The sequence below is a fragment of the Ranitomeya imitator genome, chromosome 7 (genome assembly GCF_032444005.1).
Source record: "Ranitomeya imitator isolate aRanImi1 chromosome 7, aRanImi1.pri, whole genome shotgun sequence".
Classification (NCBI taxonomy): Eukaryota; Metazoa; Chordata; class Amphibia; order Anura; family Dendrobatidae; genus Ranitomeya; species Ranitomeya imitator.
Genome location: NC_091288.1, coordinates 120,301,606 through 120,328,427, shown reverse-complemented (window position 1 = coordinate 120,328,427; position 26,822 = coordinate 120,301,606). Strand labels below are relative to the sequence as shown.

At 45.3% G+C, this 26,822-nt stretch overlaps 1 protein-coding gene across 18 annotated transcripts in view; it reads right to left on the bottom strand.

Annotated features, from left to right (window-relative positions):
- GULP1 (GULP PTB domain containing engulfment adaptor 1) overlaps positions 1-26,822 on the bottom strand; it is a 1,948,673-nt gene that overhangs the window by 468,371 nt on the left and 1,453,480 nt on the right. For all 18 annotated transcript variants that reach the window (XR_011314670.1, XR_011314673.1, XR_011314671.1 and 15 more), the window contains one exon: positions 22,612-22,704. Coding sequence is in view for 12 of the 18 variants with exons in the window: in XM_069733778.1 (XP_069589879.1) it covers positions 22,612-22,704 (93 nt within the window). In the remaining 6 variants the exon portion in view is untranslated. The remainder of the gene's footprint in view (positions 1-22,611; positions 22,705-26,822) is intronic.

Below are 26,822 nucleotides of genomic sequence, written 5' to 3'. Positions count from 1 at the left end.
TGTGCCACTTCTGACTCCTGTGTGTGCCATCTCTCACTCAGTGGGCCATAGAAAGCCTATTTATTTTTTTTGTTGATTTGGTTTCTAAATTTTACCTGAAAAAATCAATAAATCAATCAGTGGGAGATAAATATTGGCCTCTGGGCTTGTTTGCCACTTCTGACTCCTGTGTGTGCCATCTCTCACTCAGTGGGCCATAGAAAGCCTATTTAATTTTTTGTTGATTTGGTTTCTAAATTCTACCTGAAAAAATCAATAAATCAGTCAGTGGGAGATATATATTGGCCTCTGGGCTTGTGTGCCACTTCTGACTCCTGTGTGTGCCATCTCTCACTCAGTGGGCCATAGAAAGCCTATTTATTTTTTTGGTTGATTTGGTTTCTAAATTCTACCTGAAAAAATCAATAAATCAGTCAGTGGGAGATAAATATTGGCCTCTGGGCTTGTGTGCCACTTCTGACTCCTGTGTGTGCCATCTCTCACTCAGTGGGCCATAGAAAGCCTATTTATTTTTTGGGTTGATTTGGTTTCTAAATTCTACCTGAAAAAATCAATAAATCAGTCAGTGGGAGATAAATATTGGCCTCTGGGCTTGTGTGCCACTTCTGACTCCTGTGTGTGCCATCTCTCACTCAGTGGGCCATAGAAAGCCTATTTATTTTTTGGGTTGATTTGGTTTCTAAATTCTACCTGAAAAAATCAATAAATCAATCAGTGGGAGATAAATATTGGCCTCTGGGCTTGTGTGCCACTTCTGACTCCTGTGTGTGCCATCTCTCACTCAGTGGGCCATAGAAAGCCTATTTATTTTTTTTGGTTGATTTGATTTCTAAATTCTACCTGAAAAAAATCAATAAATCAATCAGTGGGAGATAAATATTGGCCTCTGGGCTTGTGTGCCACTCCTGACTCCTGTGTGTGCCATCTCTCACTCAGTGGGCCATAGAAAGCCTATTTTTTTTTTTTTTTGGTTTCTAAATTCTCCCGGAAAAAATCATTTTATTTTATTTTGTTTCTAAAGTCTCCATGAAAAAAAAAAAAACAGTGGGAGATTAATATTGCCCTTTCTGCTTGTGTGCCAGTCTTGACTCCTGAGTGTGCCATCTCTCTCTCTCAAATAGTGGGCACTGGGCCATAGAAAGGCAATTTTTTTTTTTTGCTTTCTAAATTCTCCCTGAAAACAAAAAAATACAGTGGGAGATTAATATTGACATTTGTACTTGAGTGACAGTCCTGCGTGTGTGGCATCTCTCTGATTTGGTGCCACAGAAAACAGAGTGTGTAACATTGTGCCTGATTTTACTTGCGGTCTCACCAACCTGTAAAGGGATATCGAAATCATACTGAAGTTATAGCTCACTGTGTAAGTTGTTTGACAGCAACAAATACCGTTACTTTGGTTAAGTTTTTAAAACAATAAGGAAGTCTGGTGGAAGAGTTCGTGGCCGGGGGCGTTCATTGTCAGCTGGTAATGATGGTAGTGGTAGTGGAGCATCAGGTGGTCGTGGGAAAAGAAATATTGCACCTAAGTCTGGAGCTGTGGAGCCAGGTTCGTCGTCTGGCTACAGAAGGCCTCGAACGCTCCCTTTTCTGGGAGTAGGAAAACCGCTTTTAAAGCCGGAGCAGCAAGAGCAAGTTTTGGCTTACCTTGCAGACTCAGCCTCTAGCTCTTTTGCCTCCTCTTTTGAAACTGGTAAATGTAAAAGCAGCGCGTCGTTAGTGGATGTTCACGGTCAGGGACAAGTCGCTTCCTTGTCCTCTTCAGCAAAAACAACAACAGAGAAGGATGCAGCAGGCGACACAACGAGTTACTCCATGGAGCTTTTTACACATACCGTCCCTGGCTTAGAAAGTGAAGCAGTTAACAGGCCATGCCCATTACAAGTTGAATCTGACATGGAGTGCACTGATGCACAGCCACAGCCAGACTACTATGCTGGTGCTTTGACTCAGACCACAACATTGCCCTCGCAGGGTACTGATCCAGAATCAGACCCTGATGAGACTATGTTGCCCCATCACGAACGCTCTACCACCGACTTACACGGTGACACAGACGAAGTTGCGCACGAGCTAGAAGAGGAGGTTATAGTTGACCCAGTTGTTGACCCCGATTGGCAGCCATTGGGGGAACAGGGTGCAGGCGGCAGTAGTTCTGAAGCGGAGGAGGAGGGGCCGCAGCAGGCATCAACATCGCAATAGGTTCCATCTGCCGGGCCAGTATCTGGCCCAAAACGCGTAGCAAAGCCAAAAACTGTTGGAGGACAGCGTGTCCATCCGGTTAAAGCTCAGTCTGCAATGGCTGAAAAGGGATCCGAGGCTCGAAAGAGTGCAGTCTGGCATTTTTTTAAACAACATCCAATTGATCCGCACAAAGTCATCTGTCAAAAATGTTCAACTAGCTTAAGCAGAGGTCAGAATCTGAAAAGTCTCAATACAAGTTGCATGCATAGACATTTAACCACCATGCATTTGCAAGCCTGGACTAACTACCAAACGTCCCTTAAGGTTGTAGCACCCTCGGCCAATGAAGCTAGTCAGCAACACTACATCCCTTCCGTCACTGTAAGGCCACCATTTTCCGCACCACCAGCAGTATCTGTGCAGGTTTCTTTGCCAGCCCAAAGCAGTCAGGGTCAGGGAATCACCAGTTTCGTAGGAGAAAATACTGCATCTAGGGCACCGGCGGAAACAATACCGTCGCCAACCGTCTCTCAGTCTGCCATGTCCACTGGCACATCCGCTAGTTCCACGATCTCCAGCTCTCCAGTCCAGCTCACCCTACATGAGACTATGGTTAGAAAAAGGAAGTACTTAGCCTCGCATCCGCGTTCACAGAGTTTGAACACCCACATAGCTAGACTAATCTCGTTAGAGATGATGCCCTACCGGTTAGTTGAAAGCGAAGCTTTCAAAGCCCTGATGGAGTACGCTGAACCACGCTACGAGCTACCCAGTCGACACTTCTTTTCGAGAAAAGCCATCCCAGCCCTGCACCAGCATGTTAAAGAGCGCATCGTCCATACACTCAGGCAATCTGTGAGTACAAAGGTGCACCTGACTACAGATGCATGGACCAGTATGCATGGCCAGGGACGTAACGTGTCCATCACGGCACACTGGTTGAATGTGGTGGATGCAGGGTCCACAGGGGACATCAATTTCGGGACAGTTGTGCCTAGCCCACGGTCTAGGAAACAGTTGGCTGTAGGCGTTTGCACCCCCTCCTCCTCCTCGTCCTCCTGCAGAAGGGAGAGCTCTTCCACAGACCGCAGTCACCCAACCACTCCATCGGCAGCTGTCACTGTTGCACACCAGTTGTCCCATTATGGCCCAGCTACTGGCAAGCGTCAGCAGGCTGTATTGGCTATGAAGTGTTTGGGCGACAACAGACACACCGCGGAAGTTCTGTCCGAGTTCTTGCAGCAAGAAATGCAGTCGTGGCTTGGCACAGTAGATCTTGAGGCAGGCAAGGTAGTGAGTGATAACGGAAGGAATTTCATGGCTGCCATCTCCCTTTCCCAACTGAAACACATTCCTTGCCTGGCTCACACCTTAAACCTGGTGGTGCAGTGCTTATTGAAAACTTATCCTGGGTTCTCCGACCTGCTCCTCAAAGTGCGTGGACTTTGCTCACATATCCGCCGTTCGCCTGTACACTCCAGCCGTATGCAGACCTATCAGCGGTCTTTGAACCTTCCCCAGCATCGCCTAATCATAGATGTTGCAACAAGGTGGAACTCAACACTGCACATGCTTCAGAGACTGTGCGAACAGAGGCGGGCTGTTATGTTTTTGTGGGAGGATACACATACACGGGCAGGCAGTAGGATGGCAGACATGGAGTTGTCAGGTGTGCAGTGGTCGAAGATACAAGACATGTGTCAAGTCCTTCAGTGTTTTGAGGAATGCACACGGCTGGTTAGTGCAGACAATGCCATAATAAGCATGAGCATCCCCCTAATGTGTCTGCTGATGCAAAGTTTGACGCACATAAAGGATCAGGCGTCTGCACCAGAGGAAGAGGAAAGCCTTGTTGACAGTCAGCCATTGTCTGGTCAGGGCAGCGTACAGGACGAGGTAGCGGGCGAAGAGGAGGTAGAGGACGAAGAGGATGATGGGGATGAGTATATTTTTAATGAGGAAGCTTTCCCGGGGGCACTGGAAATTGGTGGCGTGGCAAGGCCGGGTTCTGGTTTTGTGAGGGACACAAGTGACGTAGATCTGCCTGAAACTGCCCCTCAACCAATCACAACCGCAGATTTGACAACTGGAACTTTGGCCCACATGGCGGATTATGCCTTACGTATCCTCAAAAGGGACACACGCATTACTAAAATGATGAACGATGACGATTACTGGTTGGCCTGCCTCCTTGATCCTCGCTATAAAGGCAAATTGCAAAATATTATGCCACATGAGAACTTGGAACTAATATTAGCAACCAAACAATCAATTGACCGTTTGCTTCAGGCATTCCCAGCACACAGCGCCCGTGATCGTTCTCACACGAGCTGCAGGGGCCAGCAGACCAGAGGTGTTAGAGGGGCAGAAATCAGAAGTGGTGTTGGACAGAGGGGTTTTCTGACCAGGTTGTGGAGTGATTTTGCTATGACCGCAGACAGGACAGGTACTGCAGCATCAATTCAAAGTGACAGGAGACAACATTTGTCCAGTATGGTTACTAACTATTTTTCATCCCTTATCGACGTTCTCCCTCAACCGTCATTCCCATTTGATTACTGGGCATCAAAATTAGACACCTGGCCAGAATTGGCAGAATATGCATTGCAGGAGCTTGCTTGCCCAGCAGCTAGTGTCCTATCCGAAAGAGTATTCAGTGCTGCAGGTTCAATATTAACCGAAAAAAGGACTCGTCTGGCTACCCAAAATGTAGATGATCTAACCTTCATTAAAATGAACCACAACTTGATTTCGAAATCTTATGCCCCACCTTGCCCGGCCGACACCTAGCTTTCCTATGAAAAGGTCTTGCCTGTGGGCTATTCTGAATGACTTTCGCAATCTCGTAATTTGCAGCACCTGATTGTCCAGCATACGACATGTTTACACCTCCCTAAATGGCCAAACTCCCCACACGGGGCCGTGGTATCGCCACTTGGCGCCAGCACCCGTGAGAGTGCTGTTTGTCTGAAGAGGTGGGTGTGCCCGCTTTTGGTCGACGGCACTGCCACTGGGTCCCTCATAGTACAATAAAGTGTCTCTGGCGGTGGTGGTGCGCACCCAACGTCAGACACACTGTTGTAACATGAGGGGCCCTGGGCCTGTACCGCCGGCCACAAGAGAGTTCCCCCACCCCCAGCTCAAACATTGCTAAACCACTTGCACAATTATCTCTCACAGTTCCACCAATGTTTAGTCTATGCGCTGACATCCATAAATTCCTGCCACTGACAATACCATTGTGTTGACATGTATGATGGTACTTAACATAGTCAGGGGCAGTGTCCTATATTTACCCAAGTAAATACTTTGTGCCAAATTACTAGGTCTGAAACTACGCAGAGGAGCCCACCCCAGTACCGAATGATTACACCCTTTGGTGGTTTCGTTTTGTTGTCATGCGAGAGATTAACATGTATTTATTGTTTGGGACTACTAACTGGCAGACACTCATTACAATCAGCCTTCGCTGACAACACCAATGCTGCCCGTGTACCCCTGGAACCAATTATAAATTGCCTACAGCCCAATTTTATTATGTTAGGCCTTCGAAGCCTGTCTGCGGTCCGTTCTTTCTACTACTCCTCCACTGACCAGGCCACTGCTGCCCGTGTACCCCTGGAACCAATTTAAAAGTGCCTACAGCCCAATGTTTTTTATGTTACGCCTTCGAAGCCTGTCTGCGGTCCCTTCTTTCTACTACTACTCCACTGACCAGACCAATGCTGCCCGTGTACCCCTGGAACCAATTATAAAGTGCCTACAGCCCAATTTTTTTTTATGTTAGGCCTTCGAAGCCTGTCTGCAGTCCCTCCTTCCACTAGGCCTCCACTGACCTGTCTACTGATGCCCGTGAACCCCTGGAACCAATTATAAAGTGCCTACAGCCCAATTTTTTTTATGTTAGGCCTTCGAAGCCTGTCTGCGGTCCCTCCTTCCACAAGGCCTCCACTGACCTGTCTACTGCTGCCCGTGTACCCCTGGAACCAATTATAAAGTGCCTACAGCCCAATTATTTTTATGTTAGGCCTTCGAAGCCTGTCTGCGGTCCCTCCTTCCACTAGGCCTCCACTGACCTGTCTACTGCTGCCCGTGTTCCCCTGGAACCAATGTTAAATTGCCTACAGCCAAATTTTATTATGTTAGGCCTTCGAAGCCTGTCTGCGGTCCCTCCTTCCACTAGGCCTCCACTGACCTGTCTACTGCTGCCCGTGGTACCCCTGGAACCAATGTTAAAGTGCCTACAGCCCAATATTTTTTATGTTAGGCCTTCGAAGCCTGTCTGCGGCCCGTTCTTTCTACTACTCCTACACTGACCAGTCTACTGCTGCCGTGTACCCCTGGAGCCAATGTTAAAGTGCCTACAGCCCAATTTTTTTTATGTTAGGCCTTCGAAGCCCGTCTGCGGCCCGTTCTTTCTACTACTCCTACACTGACCAGACCACTGCCGCCCGTGTACCCCTGGAACCTATTTAAATGTGCCTACAGCCCAATATTTTATTATGTTAGGCCTTCGAAGCCTGTCTGCGGCCCGTTCTTTCTACTACTCCTATACTGACCAGACCACTGCTGCCTGTGTACCCTTGGAACCTATTTAAAAGTGCCTACATCCCAATATTTTTTTATGTTAGGCCTTCGAAGCCTGTCTGCGGCCCGTTCTTTCTACTACTACTACACTGACCAGTCTACTACTGCCCGTGTACCCCTGGAACCAATGTTAAAGTGCCTACAGCCCAATTTTTTTATGTTAGGCCTTCGAAGCCTGTCTGCGGCCCGTTCTTTCTACTACTACTACACTGACCAGTCTACTGCTGCCTGTGTACCCCTGAAACCAATGTTAAAGTGCCTACAGCCCAATTTTTTTTATGTTAGGCCTTCGAAGCCTGTCTGCGGTCCCTCCTTCCACTAGGCCTCCACTGACCTGTCTAATGCTGCCCGTGTTCCCCTGGAACCAATGTTAAATTGCCTACAGCCAAATTTTATTATGTTAGGCCTTCAAAGCCTGTCTGCGGTCCCTCCTTCCACTAGGCCTCCACTGACCTTTCTACTGCTGCCCGTGAACATCTTTAACCAATGTTAAAGTGCCTACAGCCCAATATTTTTTTATGTTAGGCCTTCGAAGCCTGTCTGCGGCCCGTTCTTTCTACTACTACTACACTGACCAGTCTACTGCTGCCCGTGTACCCCTGGAACCAATGTTAAAGTGCCTACAGCCCAATTTTTTTTATGTTAGGCCTTCGAAGCCTGTCTGCGGTCCCTCCTTCCACTAGGCCTCCACTGACCTGTCTACTGCTGCCCGTGTTCCCCTGGAACCAATGATAAATTGCATTCAGCCAAATTTTATTATGTTAGGCCTTCGAAGCCTGTCTGCGGTCCCTCCTTCCACTAGTCCTCCACTGACCTGTCTACTGCTGCCCGTGGTACCCCTGGAATCAATGTTAAAGTGCCTACAGCCCAATATTATTTTATGTTAGGCCTTCGAAGCCTTTCTGCGGTCCCTCCTTCCACTAGGACTCCACTGACCTGTCTACTGCTGCCCGTGTTCCCCTGGAACCAATGTTAAATTGCCTACAGCCAAATTTTCTTATGTTAGGCCTTCGAAGCCTGTCTGCGGTCCCTCCTTACACTAGGCCTCCACTGACCTGTCTACTGCTGCCCGTGTACCCCTGGAACCAATGTTAAAGTGCCTGCAGCCCAATATTTTTTAATGTTAGGCCTTCGAAGCCTGTCTGCGGCCCGTTCTTTCTACTACTCCTACACTGACCAGACCACTGCTGCCTGTGAACCCCTGAAACCTATTTAAAAGTGCCTACAGCCCAATATTTTTTTATGTTAGGCCTTCGAAGCCTGTCTGCGGCCCGTTCTTTCTACTACTCCTACACTGACCAGTCTACTGCTGCCCGTGTACCCCTGGAGCCAATGTTAAAGTGCCTACAGCCCAATATTTTTTTATGTTAGGCCTTCGAAGCCCGTCTGCGGCCCGTTCTTTCTACTACTCCTACACTGACCAGACCACTGCTGCCCGTGTACCCCTGGAACCTATTTAAATGTGCCTACAGCCCAATATTTTATTATGTTAGGCCTTCGAAGCCTGTCTGCGGCCCATTCTTTCTACTACTCCTCCACTGACCAGACCACTGCTGCCCGTGTACCCCTGGAACCTATTTTTAATTGCATAGAGCATCCTTTTTTTAATAGTAGGCGTACAAAGTCTGTCTGCGGTCCACTATTGAAATTGTCCTCCATTGCCCAGAGCAATGCTGCCTGTGTACCCCTGTAACCTTTTTTAAGCTGCAGTGAGCCACATTTTTCGTTTAAGGCCTACTACCTGTGTCTGTCTGCGCCACTCAATACAGCTGTGTACCTTTGAAAAAAGCTGAGCATCAATAGTCTTGTTTTCAGCCTCTAGGAATTTTAAAACTGCATTGGGGCTACAACTTTGGTAGGGCCTACTAACGGTGTCTGCCGCCCCAAGGTGTGCCCCAGGTTTCGTCCACATTGCTTCGATCTTCCTACTCTCGTTTAGTAGTTGTTGCAAACTACACTGCATTAGGCCTACAAATTTGGTATGGGGTGTAGAGAGACCGTGTGTTACACTCCAAGGTGTTCCCCAGGTTTCGTCCACATTGCTTCGATCTTCCTACTCTCGTTTAGTAGTTGGTCAAAACTACACTGCATTAGGCCTACAAATTGGGTATGGGGTGTAGAGACGGTGTGTTCCACTCCAAGGTGTTCCCCAGGTTTCCTCGCCATTGCTTCGGTCTTCCGACTCTCGTTTAGTAGTTGTTGGAAACTACACTGCATTAGGCCTACAAATTGGGTATGGGGTGTAGAGACGGTGTCTTCCACTCCAAGGTGTTCTCCAGGTTGCCTTTCCTGAGCTTCTATCTTCAGGCTCTTGTTAAATAGTGGTTAAATGGAACAACTGCATTTGGCGTACTAGTTGGTTTGGGGCCTACTAACAGTGTCTGCCGCTCCTTGCTGTTCTCCTGGTTTTCTGTCCTGAAATTCCATTTTCAGGCTCTTGTTAAGTAGTTGTTAATGTTAGACTGCATTTGGCCTACTAGTTGGGTTGGGGCCTACTATCGGTGTCTGCCACTCTTTGCTGTTCTCCTCCACTGAACAAAGCTGTGCCGCCTGTTTACTACGGTTGCCAATTTTGAACTGCATTTCGACTACTTACTGATTTGGGCCTACTCTCTGTGTCAGCCTCTCATTCCAGTTGTCCTCCACTGCAATGCCCCCTGGTTAGTCCTGTGTTACCAATTTTGAACTGCATTTAGCCAACTTTATTCTTTGGGCCTATATCTGTGTTTCCTCCTCATCCTGCCCATTGCCCAGCCAGTGATAGATGAGTCTGCTGGTACATTGACCCATAACGCAACATTCCCCATGCACGCTACACAGCAAGATTGTGACCCTGCTGAAAGTCAGGTTCCTCTTCCCGCATACCATACCACCTTACACGGGGACAAAGAGGAAGGTGCAGATGAAAGTGCAGGTTCCTTCATCAGGTGGGGGGAGGAATACTAGTTGGCGACGTCACTGGCACAGGGCCTTTCATAGTACGCAAAAGTGTTGCTGCCGGTGGGAGGCGCCCCCGCCGTGCAAACACACCGCTGTACTTTGAGGGGCCCTGTGCCAGTGCCAATGCCAACGAGTGGGCCCCCCCTGCTTGCTCAGGATCACAGCACTTGCAAAGTTGAAATACTTACCTCTCCCTGCTCCACTGCCGTGACGTCGTCCAGATTTAATGGGCCCACTAATTACTTGAACCAGCCCTACCCCCCACAACTTTAGCCAAATGACCCCCAATTTCAAATGCCTTCCAATTATTATAAGCTAAATTACGATTGACAAGCTTCTGTAACAAGAATGGATGTTTTTGCCATTAAAATGGGCAGTGTAGGTGTTTTCCTGGCCTCCACTCACTGCCGACTATGCTCCCCCATTGACTTGCATTGGGTTTCGTGTTTCGGTCGATACCCGACTTTTCGCGATAATCGGCCGATTCCACTCGACTCGACTTCTAAGATAGTCGGGTTTCGCGAAACACGGCTCGACTCTAAAAAGGTCAAGGTCGCTCAACCCTACTCTTAATCTTTGCCAGAGCTGTATATATATAATGCTCTAAAAATTAAGGGAACACTTAAACAACAGAATAGAATACAATTCCAAGTAAATCAAACTTCTGTGAAATCAAACTGTCCTCTTAGGAAGCAACATTGTTTGACAATCAATTTCACATGCTGTTGTGCAAATGGAATAGACAACAGATGGAAATTATTGGCAATTATCAAGACACATTCAATAAGGCCATGTTCACACAGTGCGGTTTTTACTGCGGAACCGCCGCGATTTTGCCGCTGCGGGTCCGCAGCTGTTTTCCATGCAGGGTACAGTACAATGTACCCTATGGAAAACAGGAACCGCTGTGCACATGATGCGGAAATTCACTAAAAAAGCCGCGCTGAATAGCTGCGGTAAAAAAGAAGGACCATGTCACTTCTTTGTGCGGAACTGCAGCGGTTCTGAACCCATTGACCTCCATTGTGAGGGTCAAACCCGCAGTAAAACCCGCAGACAAAAAAAATATCTGCGGGTTTTCTGCGGTTTGTGGTGCAGAACCGCTGCAGCAGGAAGTGCGTGGGCGGAGTGTGGCTGTCCCCCCGTGCCCCAATCCCACCCCCCCATGCTCCGATGCCACCCCCCGTTCTCCGACGCTTCCCCCGTGCCCTCATCTCCCCCCCTTATACTTACTGGGCCTCCCGGTGTCTGTCCGTCCGTCTTCTCCCTGGGCGCCTCCATCTTCCAAAATGACGGGCGCATGTGCAGTGCACCCGCCCAATCTGCCGACCGGCAGATTCGTTCCAGGCACATTTTGATCACTGTGATAACCTCACAGTGATCAAAATAAAAAAAAAAGTAAATGACCCCCCCCTTTATCACCCCCATAGGTAGGGACAATAATAAAATAAAGATTTCTTTTTTTCGCCCACTACAGTTAGAACTAGGGTTAGGGTTAGGGGTAGGGTTAGGGGTAGGGTTAGGGGTAGGGGTAGGGTTAGGGGTAGGGGTAGGGTTAGGGGTAGGGTTAGGGGTAGGGTTAGGGGTAGGGTTAGGGTTAGGGGTAGGGGTAGGGTTAGGGGTAGGGTTAGGGTTAGGGGTAGGGTTAGGGGTAGGGTTAGGGTTAGGGGTAGGGTTAGGGGTAGGGTTAGGGGTAGGGGTAGGGGTAGGGGTAGGGTTAGGGTTAGGGTATTTTCAGCCATTTTAACCCTAAAAAAAACTTCCTAGAAAACACACAGACTCTGCAGAGAAAACTGCATAAAAAAACGCACTAAAAACCGCATAAAAAAACGCATCAAAAAACGCACCAAAAACGCACCAAAAAACGCACCTGCGTTTTCTGCCAAGAGTTGCGTTTTTTAGTGCAGAAAAAACAGCAGGGAAATCAGGAACGTGTGAACATGGCCTAAAGGAGTGGTTCTGCAGGTGGGGGCCACAGACCACATCTCAGTACCAATGCTTTCTGGCTGATGTTTTGGTCACTTTTGAATGTTGGTTGTGCTTTCACACTTGTAGTAGCATGAGACAGACTCTACAACAGGAGATGTGGAGGGGGCCATAGGAGCGCTACAATACAGCAGTAGGACCGCTAACTCAGCCTTTGTGCAAGGAGGAACAGGAGAAGCACTGCCAGAGCCTTGCAAAATGACCTCCAGCAGACCAAAAATGTGCATGTGTCTGTACAAACGGTTAGAAACCGACTCTATGAGGATGTTCTGAGTGCTCGACGTCCACAGATGCTCATAGCCCAACACCTTGCAGGACGCATGGCATTCCTGATGAAGGAATCACCGAAACGCACATCGGGGTGCTCTGTACTTGGGCACGCAGGACCAACAGGTATACATACGATCTAATTGTGTAATTCCCATATATCTTTGAAATCATTGGTGTGCATATGCAATATTGCGGTGCATGTGAGGACACATTTGTGCACTGTGGAGTTCTCCCTCCCCTTGTTGTTTTTTGTGTAGTTTTGCACATATTGCTTGGCACTTTCCATTTGTATATTGTTAAATAGTACACGCATATACACTTTAGTTATTCCCATTTAACATTTGCAGTCTTCCTACTCACTAGTTGAATAAACCTTTTTTATGCACACCATTATATATGGTTTTTGCTATAAGATTGTGGGATTGTCCTTTTTTTTTTTTGCCTATATCGTATTTTATCCTGTCTATCCGCGTATATATTCCCCAAGCACGTGCATTGTTGTGCCGCTGTTGCCATATTGATATAATAAAGGCTTATTTTATATTAGACCCATTTTGTTTTGTGGCTTTTTATAATATATATGTACATCTATATATATAATTGTCTAAGGGTTTTTCCGTCTGTCTGTCTGTCTGTCTGTCTTTCTGTCTGTCTGTCTGTCCTGGAAATCCCGCGTCTCTGATTGGTCGAGGCCGCCAGGCCTCGACCAATCAGCGATGGGCACAGCGAAGATGATGTCATAAAGGACGTAGACATCCCGTGTCTCTGATTGGTCGAGGCCGCCAGGCCTCGACCAATCAGCAACGGGCACAGCGATGATGATGTCATAAAGGACGTAGAAATCCCACGTTTCTGATTCAGCGACGGGCACAGTATCGACGTAGATGTCATAATGGTTGTCATGGTGACGATGATGTCATAAAGGTTGCCTCGACCAATCAGCGACAGGCACAATCTGCCGTGAATTCTGGAATCATCATTGTCCATATACTACGGGGACATGCATATTCTAGAATACCCGATGCGTTAGAATCGGCCCACAATCTAGTTTTTTATATTTATCTGCTAGTGTGTCCAGGTGACGGCCTTTTGGTTTTTTATACAAGTTCCGAGTGCTCTGCCACTTTTTTTTTCTCCTTTTAACAACGGGATTTCGGTTTATTATTTATAATGTTCAGCTTTTATATTGATCTTTTATAGAATATCGTTATCTCTACCTCATAAACTGTTGCTATTACGTTCTTTTAACACAACAGTAGGGCCACTAACTCAGCCTTTGTGCAAGGAGGAACAGGAGAAGCACTGCCAGAGCCTTGCAAAATGACCTCCAGCAGACCAAAAATGTGCATGTGTCTGCACAAACAGTTAGAAACCGACTCCATGAGGATATTCTGAGTGCCCGACGTCCACAGATGCTCATAGCCCAACACCTTGCAGGACGCTTGGCATTTGCCACAGAACATCAGGATTGGCAAATTCGCCACTGGAGCCCTGTGCTCTTCACAGATGAAAGCAGGATCACACTGAGCACATGTGACAGACGTGACAGAGTCTGGAGATGCCGTAGAGAGCGATTTGCTGCCTGCAACATCCTTCAGCATGACCAGTTTGGCATTGGGTCAGTAATGGTGTGGGGTGGCATTTCTTTGGAGGGCCGCACAGCCCTCTATGTGCTTGCCAGAGGTAGCCTGACTGCCATTATGTACCGAGATGAGATCCTCAGACCCCTTGTGAGACCATATGCTGGTGCGGTTGGCCTTGGGTTCCTCATAATGCAGGACAATGCGAGACCTCATGTGGCTGGAGTGTGTCAGCAGTTCCTGCAAGATGAAGGCATTGAAACTATGGACTGGCTCGCCTGTTCCCCAGACCTAAATCCAATTGAACACATCCGGGACTTCATGTATCGCACGATACGTTGCACCACAGACTGTCCAGAAGTTGGTGGATCCTTTAGTCCAGGTCAGGGAGGAGATCCATCAGGAGACCATCCGCCACCTCACCAGGCATTGTAGGGAGGTCATACAGGCACGTGGAGGCCACACAAACTACTGAGCATCACTTCCTTGTCTTGAGGCATTTCCACTGAAGTTGGATCAGCCTGTAACTTCATTTTCCACTTTCATTTTGAGCATCATTCCAACTCCAGACCTCCGTGGAATATTAGTTGTAATTTAGATTGATAATTTTTAGGTTTTATTGTTCTCAACACATTCCACTATGTAATGAATGAAGATTTACAACTGGAATATTTAATTCAGTGGTATCTAGGATGTGGGCTTTTAGTGTTCCCTTCATATTTTTGAGCACTGTATAATAGATCAGGGACCTTACATTAGTGGCACCACTTTAACACAAATAAAAAATGTTGCAGTGGTGATTTAGCTCCCAATGTGCCTCAGCACTTGGTGCTCCCTCATTGAAAGTTTATGTAGTTTTTCCACTTGAGTTGCAGTAGTTCTTAAACACTTCCATTTTTCAATAATATGACACATTTAACTGTGGAATACTTAGGAGAGAAGAAATTTCAGAAATTGACTTGGTACAAGAGTGGCCTTCTAATACTGTTTGCAGCGCTGGGATGCTGGGTTCAAATCCCAAATTCCACCAAGGACAACATTTGCAAGGAGTTTGTATGTTCTCCCTCTTGGTACTCCGGTTTCCTCCCATACTCCAAAGACATACTGATAGGGAATTTAGATTGTCAGCCCCAATGAGGACAGTGATGATGATGTCTGTAAAGCGGTGCGGAATAAGTTTGCGCTATGTAAGCAAAGGCATAATTATAATAATGATACCGTACCTCGCTCGAATACAGTAAGTTCTTTAAAATGACTAATTTTTTCATAAATGTTTTCAAAGACAGACTGCATGGCTAGTTTCTTGATTTTAAACATCTGTGGCCATAGGAATGAGGAAAATAAATGAGTGCAGTGATTAAGATATGTGTCCCAGTTCTCTTGTCCATGTACTGTAACTTAACAATGCATAAGTCATTGACTAATGTCAACTTACGTGTTGATTAACGCTTTATTTTATGCTGTGATATTACAGCACTATATAACCTGAGTCAAGGTAACTTTTACTAGATATGTAATATATTTGCATATAAATATACAGAATATAGCTCACAGAAAATATTGGAAGTATTGTGTTTTCATGTTTTCATGAATATAGACACTAGAGATGAGCAAGTATTTCAATGTTCGGTTCGGCTCACGATCGCCAAATTTAAAATATTCACCGATTTAATCGTCAATTAAATCGCCGAATATAGCTGAACATATACAGTACAAAATCCGGTATTTCCCAAGCTGTGAGACAGTGTGGGAAACACCTGTATAGCGATTCTGATCGGCGGTGAAATCATCCCCGCAGGTCAGAGAGCCGCGGTTCCCATGCTGTCACAAGACAGAGTGAGCCCACAGCTGTGATTGGAGGTAAAAAGTTTACGTCCGGTCACTGGTATCAGCTGATGGGACTACAGCTCCCATCTCCTGCCACTTGCTGCCACTAATAACAGTGACAGCAGGAACGGATGATCGGTGTATTCCTCAGTCGCCACCTGCGATATAATGAAATAAATGAATGAAAAACCTTGCGTGGGTTCCCCCCTATTTTCTTGAACCAACCAGGAAAAACTCACAGCTGGGGGCTGCAATGCTTCAGCAAGGTTGGTTATCAAAAATGGAGGTTACCCCATGCTGTTTTTTTAATTATTTAAATGAATAATTTAAAAAAAGTTATGGGGTCCCCCTCATTTTTGACAACCAGCCTTGCTAAAGCTCACAGATGGGGGCTGGTATTCTCAGGCTGGTAAGGGGCCATTGATATAGGCCCCCAAGCCTAAAAGCAGCAGTCTGCAGCTGCCCAGAAAAAGCATATCTATTAGATGCGCCAATTTTGCCACTTTGCCAAGCTCTATAGTGGTGGCAAGTGGGGTTAATATTTGTGGGGTTGATGTCACCTTTGTATTTTCACGTGACATCTTGCCCACAGCTTAGTAATGGAGAGTGTTATGAACAGGTGATTCAGAACCACAATGGACCTAGTGGTTAAGAGCACACAAAGTGACCTGATAGTTACTAACATAGGACGAGCTCTGAGACGTGGGAACTCTGCTGACCACAATCCCTAATCCTATCATACCACACTAGAGGTAGCCGTGGATTGCGCCTAACGCTCCCTATGCAACTCGGCACAGCCTGAGAAACTAGCTAGCCCTGAAGACAGAAAAATAAGCCTACCTTGCCTCAGAGAAATTCACCAAAGGAAAAGGCAGTCCCCCACATATAATGACTGTGAGTTAAGATGAAAATACAAACACAGAGATGAACTAGATTTTAGCAAAGTGAGGCCCGACTTACTGAATAGACCGAGGATAGGAAAGATAGCTTTGCGTTCAGCACAAAAACCTACAAACCACGCAGAGGGGGCAAAAAGACCCTCCGCACCGACTAACGGTACGGAGGTGCTCCCTCTGCGTCTCAGAGCTTCCAGCAAGCAAGAAAAACCAATATAGCAAGCTGGACAGAAAATATAGCAAACAAAAGTAACACAAGCAAAACTTAGCTTATGCAGGGCAGACAGGCCACAAGAACAATCCAGGAGAAAGCAAGACCAATACTGGAACATTGACTGGAGGCCAGGAACAAAGAACTAGGTGGAGTTAAATAGAGCAGCACCTAACGACTTAACCTCGTCACCTGAGGAAGGAAACTCAGAAGCCGCAGCCCCACTCACATCCACCAGAGGAAGCACATAGACAGAACCAGCCGAAGTACCACTCATGACCACAGGAGGGAGCTTGACCACAGAATTCACAACAGGAGAGGTGTCTATAAGACACCTCTCCATTACTAATCCTATAGTTTTATATTAAAGACACAGCCAGAATAAAATTGTAAAAATGACACAGACTCCTTTAATAATCTCAATTAAACCATACTTACAACTTCGCCTAATTCCACCAAAGCCCTCGCTCTCCTGTAGTAAACAAAAAATAAAGAACAATATATTATACCTGTCCGTAGTTCCGTCCCACACCGTAATCCTTGTCTGGGGGATAATTAGTTTTCAACCTGAATGGTGCCAAGATGTGGACCATCCAGGCTGAGAACCACTGGTGAATGAGATGCTACGGGCGCAGCCTCTGTGACTAGTGGTGAAGTCACTGAGGCTTCAATTCCAGCCAGGATGCACTGGAGAGACCTCCGCTATTACTGTAAGACTTCTCATGTTACTAGCGGGGATCTCACTGAGGTCACCGCAGTTCATCCCAGCTGGGAACGCAGCCTCAGTGATGTCACCGCCAGTAAATGAGGCTGCGCTCATTCACCAGTGGTTCTCAGCCTGGACGGTCACATCTTGGCACTGTCCAGGTTGAAAACTAATTATCCCCCAGACATGGATTACAGCGTGGGACAGAACGACGGACAGGTATGGTATATTGGTTTGTCTTATTGTTTTTGGTTTATTACAGGAGAACGAGGGCTTCGGTGGAATTAGGCGAGGTCGTAAGTCTGGTTTAATTGAGATTATTAAGAGTCTGTGTCATTCTTTTAATTAAAGGACTTTGTTCTGGGTGCCTGTGTTTTTATACAATGTGACTATGGTGTTAATAATGGGGGTGTATTATTGTCAGGTGACATCAACCCCTCCAACTATTACCCCACTTGCCACCGCTACAGGGAAAGTGGGAAGAGAGGGGCTAAGTGCCAGAATTGGCACATATTAGAGATGCACCTTTTCTGGGGTGGCTGAGAGCTGATGTTTAGCCTGAGGGGGGCAGTATCCATGGCCCCTTCCTAGGCTATTAATATCAGCCCACAGCTCTCTGCACAGCCTTTGCTGGTAATTAATTATAGGGTGACCCCACATCATTTTTTTGGGGGGGCCCATTTTAATAGCCAGTAAAGGCTAATTATACAGCTGTGAGCTGATATTAATAGCCTGGGAAGCTCCATGGTATTACATTCTTTCCCAGGCTATAAACATCGGCCCTCAGCCATCGGCTTTCCCTTTGCTAGTTAGGAAAATTAAGCGGGAGCCCGTGTTAGGTCTCGAGTTCCCGCTTCTGCACAGGGGGAATCTCGAGCCATCTCCGCTGCGGTCTCCCATTCTTATCCAGCCGCAGTGGAGTCTGCTCAGCAAGGACGTCGGTCCCAGCGTCTTGCTCAGTCTCACTCTGTACAGAGAGCTACTGCTGCTTCTTCAGCTTCTGCCATTAAAGCCAGTGCTGGTCAGCAGCGAGCGGACTTCTCTGGGACTAAGTCCTTGTCTGCACACACTGAGCATGCCCAGGGCAAGATCTCCCGTTGGAGATCGAGGGTCATGTGCTCAGGCTCTGCAGCACATTCCATTGGTCCTCTTGGCAGGTCTTGGAAGGACAAAGTTTCTGTGGCCACTTCCTGTGCTGCAACTATATAAACTGCGCATGACCGCACGGCCATGCGCTAGTGTACAATTGTTAATGTGTGTATGTTGTGAGTGCAAGTCGTCCTTGGATACCCCTACCCTATTGAATGTCTGTTCGTGGAAGGTGTATGGTTGCTATCTAGCGCCCGACTTATCCTACAGCACGAATCACACATTACAGCATCTAGTTGCTGTGACCGCCAGTACGGCGCCGTGCACTTCCTCTGTGCTTTCCTTACCCAAGCCTGGGTGGTTAGTAGTGTTCGTCAGTGCGGCACCGCATGCACTCTTGTGCCTTAATATTGTTATTGAGTTTCCTTACACACCCAGTTGTGGTGTTGTGCCAGCAAGGGTCTAATCGGACTCCAATCCTAGTTGGGGTTGAGTTCGCTGACTACTTGCTCGCGCTCTATGTGCGGTACCGCGGTCCTGTGACGCAACAGGATCGCTTCCTTCACGCTGGGTGAAGTTTAACCCACGTGTGTATACTTATGAGTACCGCCATATAGTCCGTCATTACTTGGCAGCAGGTTCCATCTCTGCACGGTGGACCCCGGGCTGCGAACGCACCATACTCTATCTGTCTTATCATTTGGTGCGTTCCGCTAGCCCTAACAGCCCGTGCCTTTTTGTTTAGAAAAAGAATCTTTTATTAATATATACATATAGAGTAAGCTTCACACACACACACACTGTACTAATTTTATTTGTCACTGACATCTATTTATCTAAATATTCTATTTGTATTTACTGTGTGTAATCCTTCTCTTCTATCCTGTCGGCTCCTGCTTTGTTTTTACACTACTGCGGCTGCTGAATTACCGGCTTTTCTTCTATCTATCTATCTATCTATCTAATATAAATAAATACAGTTGTGCTAAAAGTTTACATACCAAGGTAGAATTTTTGCTTTCTTGGCCTTTTTTCATAGTATATGGATGATAACTCAAAAACTTTTTCTCCACTCATGGTTAGTGGTTGGGTGTAGGCAGTTATTGTCAAACTACTGTGATTTCTCTTTTGAAATAATAATTACAACCCAAAACATCCAAATGACCCTGATCCAAAGTTCACATACCCCATTTCTTAATACCGTGTATTGCCCACTTTATCATCAATGACAGCTTGATAACTGTCATAACTAGTGGTAGTTATGAATGAGGTTTATTTTCTCAGATGGTAATGCTGCCCACTCCTTCTTGGCAAAAAGCCTCCAGTTCCTGTAAATTCCTGTGCTGTCTTGCATGAACTCTGCACTTGAGAGCTCCCCAGAGCGGCTCAATGATATTGAGATCAGGAGACAACTTGGCCTTGTGTTTTGGATCACTGTCATGTGGGAACGTCCAAGTAAGTCCCATGCTCAGCATCCCAGCTGATAAGTGCAAATTTGCCTCCAGTATTTGCTGATAACGTGCTGCATTCATCTTTCCTTCAATTTTTACCAAGTTTCTTGTGTTTTTGTAGCTCACACATAGTAACATAGTAACATAGTAACATAGTTAGTAAGGCCGAAAAAAGACATTTGTCCATCCAGTTCAGCCTATATTCCATCATAATAAATCCCCAGATCTACGTCCTTCTACAGAACCTAATAATTGTATGATACAATATTGTTCTGCTCCAGGAAGACATCCAGGCCTCTCTTGAAACCCTCGACTGAGTTCGCCATCACCACCTCCTCAGGCAAGCAATTCCAGATTCTCACTGCCCTAACAGTAAAGAATCCTCTTCTATGTTGGTGGAAAAACCTTCTCTCCTCCAGACGCAAAGAATGCCCCCTTGTGCCCGTCACCTTCCTTGGTATAAACAGATCCTCAGCGAGATATTTGTATTGTCCCCTTATATACTTATACATGGTTATTAGATCGCCCCTCAGTCGTCTTTTTTCTAGACTAAATAATCCTAATTTCGCTAATCTATCTGGGTATTGTAGTTCTCCCATCCCCTTTATTAATTTTGTTGCCCTCCTTTGTACTCTCTCTAGTTCCATTATATCCTTCATGAGCACCGGTGCCCAAAACTGGACACAGTACTCCATGTGCGGTCTAACTAGGGATTTGTACAGAGGCAGTATAATGCTCTCATCATGTGTATCCAGACCTCTTTTAATGCACCCCATGATCCTGTTTGCCTTGGCAGCTGCTGCCTGGCACTGGCTGCTCCAGGTAAGTTTATCATTAACTAGGATCCCCAAGTCCTTCTCCCTGTCAGATTTACCCAGTGGTTTCCCATTCAGTGTGTAATGGTGATATTGATTCCTTCTTCCCATGTGTATAACCTTACATTTATCATTGTTAAACCTCATCTGCCACCTTTCAGCCCAAGTTTCCAACTTATCCAGATCCATCTGTAGCAGAATACTATCTTCTCTTGTATTAACTGCTTTACATAGTTTTGTATCATCTGCAAATATCGATATTTTACTGTGTAAACCTTCTACCAGATCATTAATGAATATGTTGAAGAGAACAGGTCCCAATACTGACCCCTGCGGTACCCCACTGGTCACAGCGACCCAGTTAGAGACTATACCATTTATAACCACCCTCTGCTTTCTATCACTAAGCCAGTTACTAACCCATTTACACACATTTTCCCCCAGACCAAGCATTCTCATTTTGTGTACCAACCTCTTGTGCGGCACGGTATCAAATGCTTTGGAAAAATCGAGATATACCACGTCCAATGACTCACCGTGGTCCAGCCTATAGCTTACATCTTCATAAAAACTGATTAGATTGGTTTGACAGGAGCGATTTCTCATAAACCCATGCAATTTCTCATAAACCCAAGATATCAGCGATACACCTCCATGCTTTACAGTAGGAATGGTGTTCCTTTCATCATGAGCCTTGTTGACCTCTCTCCAAATGTAACTTTTATGGTTGTGGTCAAAAAGTTTACTTTTGGTCTCATCACTCCAAATTACCTTGTTCCAGAAGTTTTGAGGCTTGCCTCTGTGTTGTTTCGCGTATTGTAGGCAATATACTTTGTGGCATTTGCGCAGTAATGGCTTTCTTGTCGACCATGCAGCCCATTATTCTTCAAGTGCCTCCTTATTGTGCATCTTGAAACAGCCACACTGTTAGTTTTCAGAGAATCCTGTATTTCAGCTGATGCTATTTTTGGGTTTTTGTTTGCATCCCGAACAATTTTCCTGGCAATTGTGGATTACATTTTTGTTGGTCTACCTGACCGTGGTTTTGATTATACAGAGCCCCTGATTTTGTGTGTGTCACTGACATATATATATAGCTCTGGCTAAACTTAAGAGACCACAGCAAAATGTTCAGCTTGTCTGATTTTTCTTTTTATAGGTATATTTTTGAGTAATATGTAAATTGTTAATTTATTCTTTAAACTTCTGACATGACTCTGAATTTCCAAGCAATACATTCTATATTTTTTTCTGAAAAGGAGAAATGGTCAAAATGAAGAAAAAGAGTGCTTTCAGACCTCAAATAATGCAAAGAAAACAAGTTCATAATAATTTATAAACAAGAATACTAATGTTTTAACTCAGGAAGAGTTCAGAAATCAATATTTTGTGGAATAACCATGATTTTTAATCACAGCTTTCATTCATCTTGGCATGCTTTCCACAAGTCTTTCACACTGCTTTTGGTGCAAAAATGTGAGCAGGTCTTCTTTGTTTGCTGGCTTGTGACTATCCATCATCCTCTTTATTACATTCCAGAGGTTTTAAATGGAGTTCAGGTCTGGAGATTGGGCTGACCATGACAGGGTTTTGAAGTGGTGGTCTCTTAGTTTTTGCCAGAGCTGCATATGTATTCTATGTGTATATATCTATTCTATCTTTTCTATTCTAACCTGTCACTCTGTGATTTCACTGATCGTCGCACATGAATTACAGGCTTTTATTCTATCTTTTACCGAATGTTACCGACTTTTTCCAATTTTAAGAAAAATGCTTGCGTTACCCATCACGAATCCAAATCTACCATATTCGTTCCAAATTTATGTTTGGCGATCGTTTTCCGAACATATTCGCTCATCTCTAATAGTCATGAGCGCGAGATTGTAAATCAGAAAATGTTTATAGTGCTGAGAAGATTCTGAAATCTGGAATTGATAGAACACAAATAAAGCATATATTATACACAATGGCTACATCCTATTTTACTTCCTATTCTTCATTTTCTGACTAAACACCTTTAGTTATATAAAAATATATCAACCATAGAGTAGACAAGAAGAATTCCTTACAGGTGAGGAGGTTAGATCACTTATTCTTAACTGATTCTCCAAATCTTGGACTTTATATTTTAATTCTGTATTTTCAGTCTCAAGTTCCTGAATCTGCAATATAAGTACACGAAACATTAAGCGTAAAACATTTGTACAGCAAGTCATGTATTTTATAACAAAGATTTACTATATGATATAGCTAAGGATGACCAGTCACCACCAAAAAGTGTGAAATACCATATTTTCTCCTAAAATCCTGCTTTTCGTAGCCACTTTCCTATTTAAAAAGTTTGTTCTCTTGCATTTCTTGCTCCTACCATGCAATTTAGCTGTTTGGTATCCTAGTAGACGAATAAATTGACACTGGACAATGTTAGTTATTCAGTGTGAACTGAGCACAAACATTTCTTGGACAAACATTGTCCAATGAAAGAGGATATTGCAAGGTACAATGTGATCCTGCTCTCCTCTATACACTTCAGGCAAGAGATAATCATCTACAAAGCAGCAGAAGCACAGTAAAGGTACCGTCACACTGGACGATATCACTAGCGATCCGTGACGTTGCAGTGTCCTGGCTAGCGATATCGTCCAGTGTGACAGGCAGCAGCGATCAGGCCCCTGCTGCGATGTCGTTGGTCGGGGAAGAAAGGCCAGAACTTTATTTGGTCGCTGGCTCTCCCGCTGACATCGCTGAATCGGCGTGTGTGACGCCGATTCAGCGATGTCTTCGCTGATAACCAGGGTAAACATCGGGTTACTAAGCGCAGGGCCGCGCTTAGTAACCCGATGTTTACCCTGGTTACCATCGTTAAAGTAAAAAAAACAACCACTACATACTTACCTACCGCTGTCTGTCCTCGGCGCTGTGCTTCTCTGCTCTGGCTGTGAGCGCCGGGCAGCCGGAAAGCACAGCGGTGATTTCACCGCTCTGCTTTCCGGCCGCTGTGCTCACAGCCAGAGCAGAGAAGCAGAGCGCCGAGGACAGACAGCGGTAGGTAAGTATGTAGTGGTTGTTTTTTTTACTTTAACAATGGTAACCAGGGTAAACATCGGGTTACTAAGCGCGGCCCTGCGCTTAGTAGCCCGATGTTTACCCTGGTTACCGGCATCGTTGGTCCCTGGAGAGCGGTCTGTGTGACAGCTCTACAGCGACGCTGCAGCGATCCGGATCGTTGTCAGGATCGCTGCAGCGTCGCTTAGTGTGACGGTACCTTTAGGGAGTGGACGACTGAATATTATCTGTACAGCTGGGAAAAGCACAGTTCACAATTTTTGGGTATATGTGATAACACTTCACTGCAAACTTACAAACCGCTCAGATACAAAATATATACTGCATTGCAACCTTTATTGAAATCCACAGTACAAACTGAGTAAAAGTGAACGAGAGTCTGCAGTACCCTTAATATGCATGATTGTCTGTTCTGTGGGTCATTTGTTTCCTTGGAGGTTCTAACTACAGATACATTTGACAGAACCATCAAGGAGTGCTGTGAAAGTCATTCAGATGAGTGGTAATTGAAATCAATAGGTTGAATTGAGTATTATGATGGAGATCATCATACAGCTGACTTCACATACTTTGGTATGAAAAAGTGATTGCCCACCCCCCCTCAAAACATAAATTATCTGTGGTTTCTTACATCTTTGGGAAGCTGAGTTCAATTCACCTAGCTACACCCAGACCTAAATACTGCTACATCTATTCCCAATAAAGAATTCACTTAAAAAGGACCTGCCTGACAAAGTGATGTAAACCAAAAGACCCTCAAAAGCTAGACATCATGCCATGATCTAAAGAAATTCTGGAACAAATGACAAACAAAGTAATTGAGATCTATCAATCTGGAAAAGGTTATAAAGCCATTTCTAAAGCTTTGCGACTCCAGTGAACCACAGTGAGAGCCATTATCCACAAATGGCGAAAACATGGAACGGTGGTGAACCTTCCCACGAGTGACTAGCAGACAAAAATTACCCCAAGACCATAGCGACGACTCATCCAAGAGTTCACAAAATACCCCACAACAACATTCAAAGACATGCAGACCTCACTTGTCTCATTTAAGGTCAGTGTTCATGGGAAAAATGGCCTGCAAGGCAGAGTTCCAAGATGAAAGGCACTGTTAAGCAATAAGAATATAAAGGTTTGTCCAAGTTTTGCCATAAAACATCTTTAATAGTAATAATAATAATCTTTATTTATATAGCGCCAACATATTCCGCAGCGCTTTACAGTTTAACATCTTCAGTCTCAACAGTCATAAGTAACAATGTTAACAATACAATAATTAAAGCAACACAAGACGACCCTGTTCGTGAGAGCTTACAATCTACAATGAGGTGGGGAGATACAAAGTACAGGTGTCTATTTACAATGATGTATTTACAATGATGGTCTCAGTCTACCACCCTTCCCGTGCCCTCCGCTCCGCTAATGACCTCAGGTTAGCATCCTCAATAATCAGAACCTCGCACTCCCGTCTCCAAGACTTTACACGTGCTGCGCCGATTCTTTGGAATGCACTACCTAGGTTAATATGATTAATCCCCAATCCCCACAGTTTTAAGAGTACCCTAAAAACTCACTTGTTCAGACTGGCCTACCGCCTCAATGCATTAACCTAACGATCCCTGTGTGGCCTATTTATATATAAAAAAAAACAACAAAAAAAACAGGTTCCTCGCATCATGTTCTAATTCACTTTATGCAGTTAATAGCCCTCTGTGTCTGTACTGCTACATACTTAGGCAGTTAACTGGTTCATGCAGCTTTACATGAACACCCGAGCCTTACACTATGGCCGGTCCGAATAACTAAAAGCAATTGTTACCATCCACCTCTCGTGTCTCCCCTTTTCCTCATAGTCTGTAAGCTTGCGAGCAGGGCCCTCATTCCTCCTGGTATCTGTTTTGAACTGTATTTCTGTTATGCTGTAATGTCTATTGTCTGTACAAGTCCCCTCTATAATTTGTAAAGCGCTGCGGAATATGTTGGCGCTATATAAATAAAAATTATTATTATTATTAATGATGGTCCAGCCATCTTCAGGGAGTGGGGGATAGATGGAAGTAGTGAATGGGCTACACACAAACAAAATAACTGATTAGGGAACATGATAGGCCGCTCTGAACAAATGTGTTTTGAGGGAGCGCCTAAAACTATGCAAATTGTGGATGGTCCTAATTTCTTGGGGTAGAGCATTCCAGAGGAGTGGCGCAGCACCTGAGAAGTCTCGTAGTCGGGAATGGGAGGTACGGATTAGTGCAGAGGTTAGTCGAAAGTCGTTTGCAGAGCGCAGTGGTCGGTTAGGCCAATAGACCGAAATGAGGGAGTAGATGTAAGGAGGCGCCGCACTGTGAAGAGCTTTGTGGGTGAGAACAAGAACTTTGAATTGTATCCTGTAATGAATGGGCAGCCAGTAATCTCAAAGACTATTGGGAGAATACTCTGTGGACTGGAGAGACAAATGTTCAACTTTTTGGAAGGTGTATGTCCCATTACTAGTGAAGTTTGAGCACTAAAATGCTCGGGTGCTCGTTGCTCGGGTCGAGCATAATGGAATGCTTGGGTGCTCGACCCGAGCAATGAGCTCAATGTAAGTATATGGGAAGCTCGAGCATTTTTACCGCGCCCCTCTGGTGGTCTTTAGAGGGACTAGAAATTGTGGAAATCGATGGGAACAGTGCTCAAATGACATGGGAACAGCATGGGGAAGACCCCAGGAAGCATTTCTGACTCCCAGGTCACTGCTGTGAACAAGGTCGTCAGAGTCTTACGCCACTTTTACAGACTCACAATAAAACATACACAAACAAAACCAAAATGGATTTTCCTGGGAAATATGTTAAGGAACATCCTTTACAGGGTAATGAGTTGTATATAAGGCAAAATAAATAACCAAAAACATAAATGCCCCTCCACATCTTGAGCTACGTTCACACGTAGCATTTTTGATGCGTTTTCAACTTTACCATTGCTTTCAACCAAGACAAATGCATTCACTGGAAAATGTCATTTTAACATTTTACAACCTTATCTGGCCAGGTGGTGTGTGACACATCATCTGACACATCCTGTTTAATGTATGAAGGAGGGACTCTGAAAGTCACAAAGCCTATTTTTATAGGGCTATCAGGCGGCCTTTACTATGAGCTGGCTATGCTTTGTTGTTTCCATTATTAAACAGTGGGTCTCCTATACTGTTACTGCCTATGCAATGAGT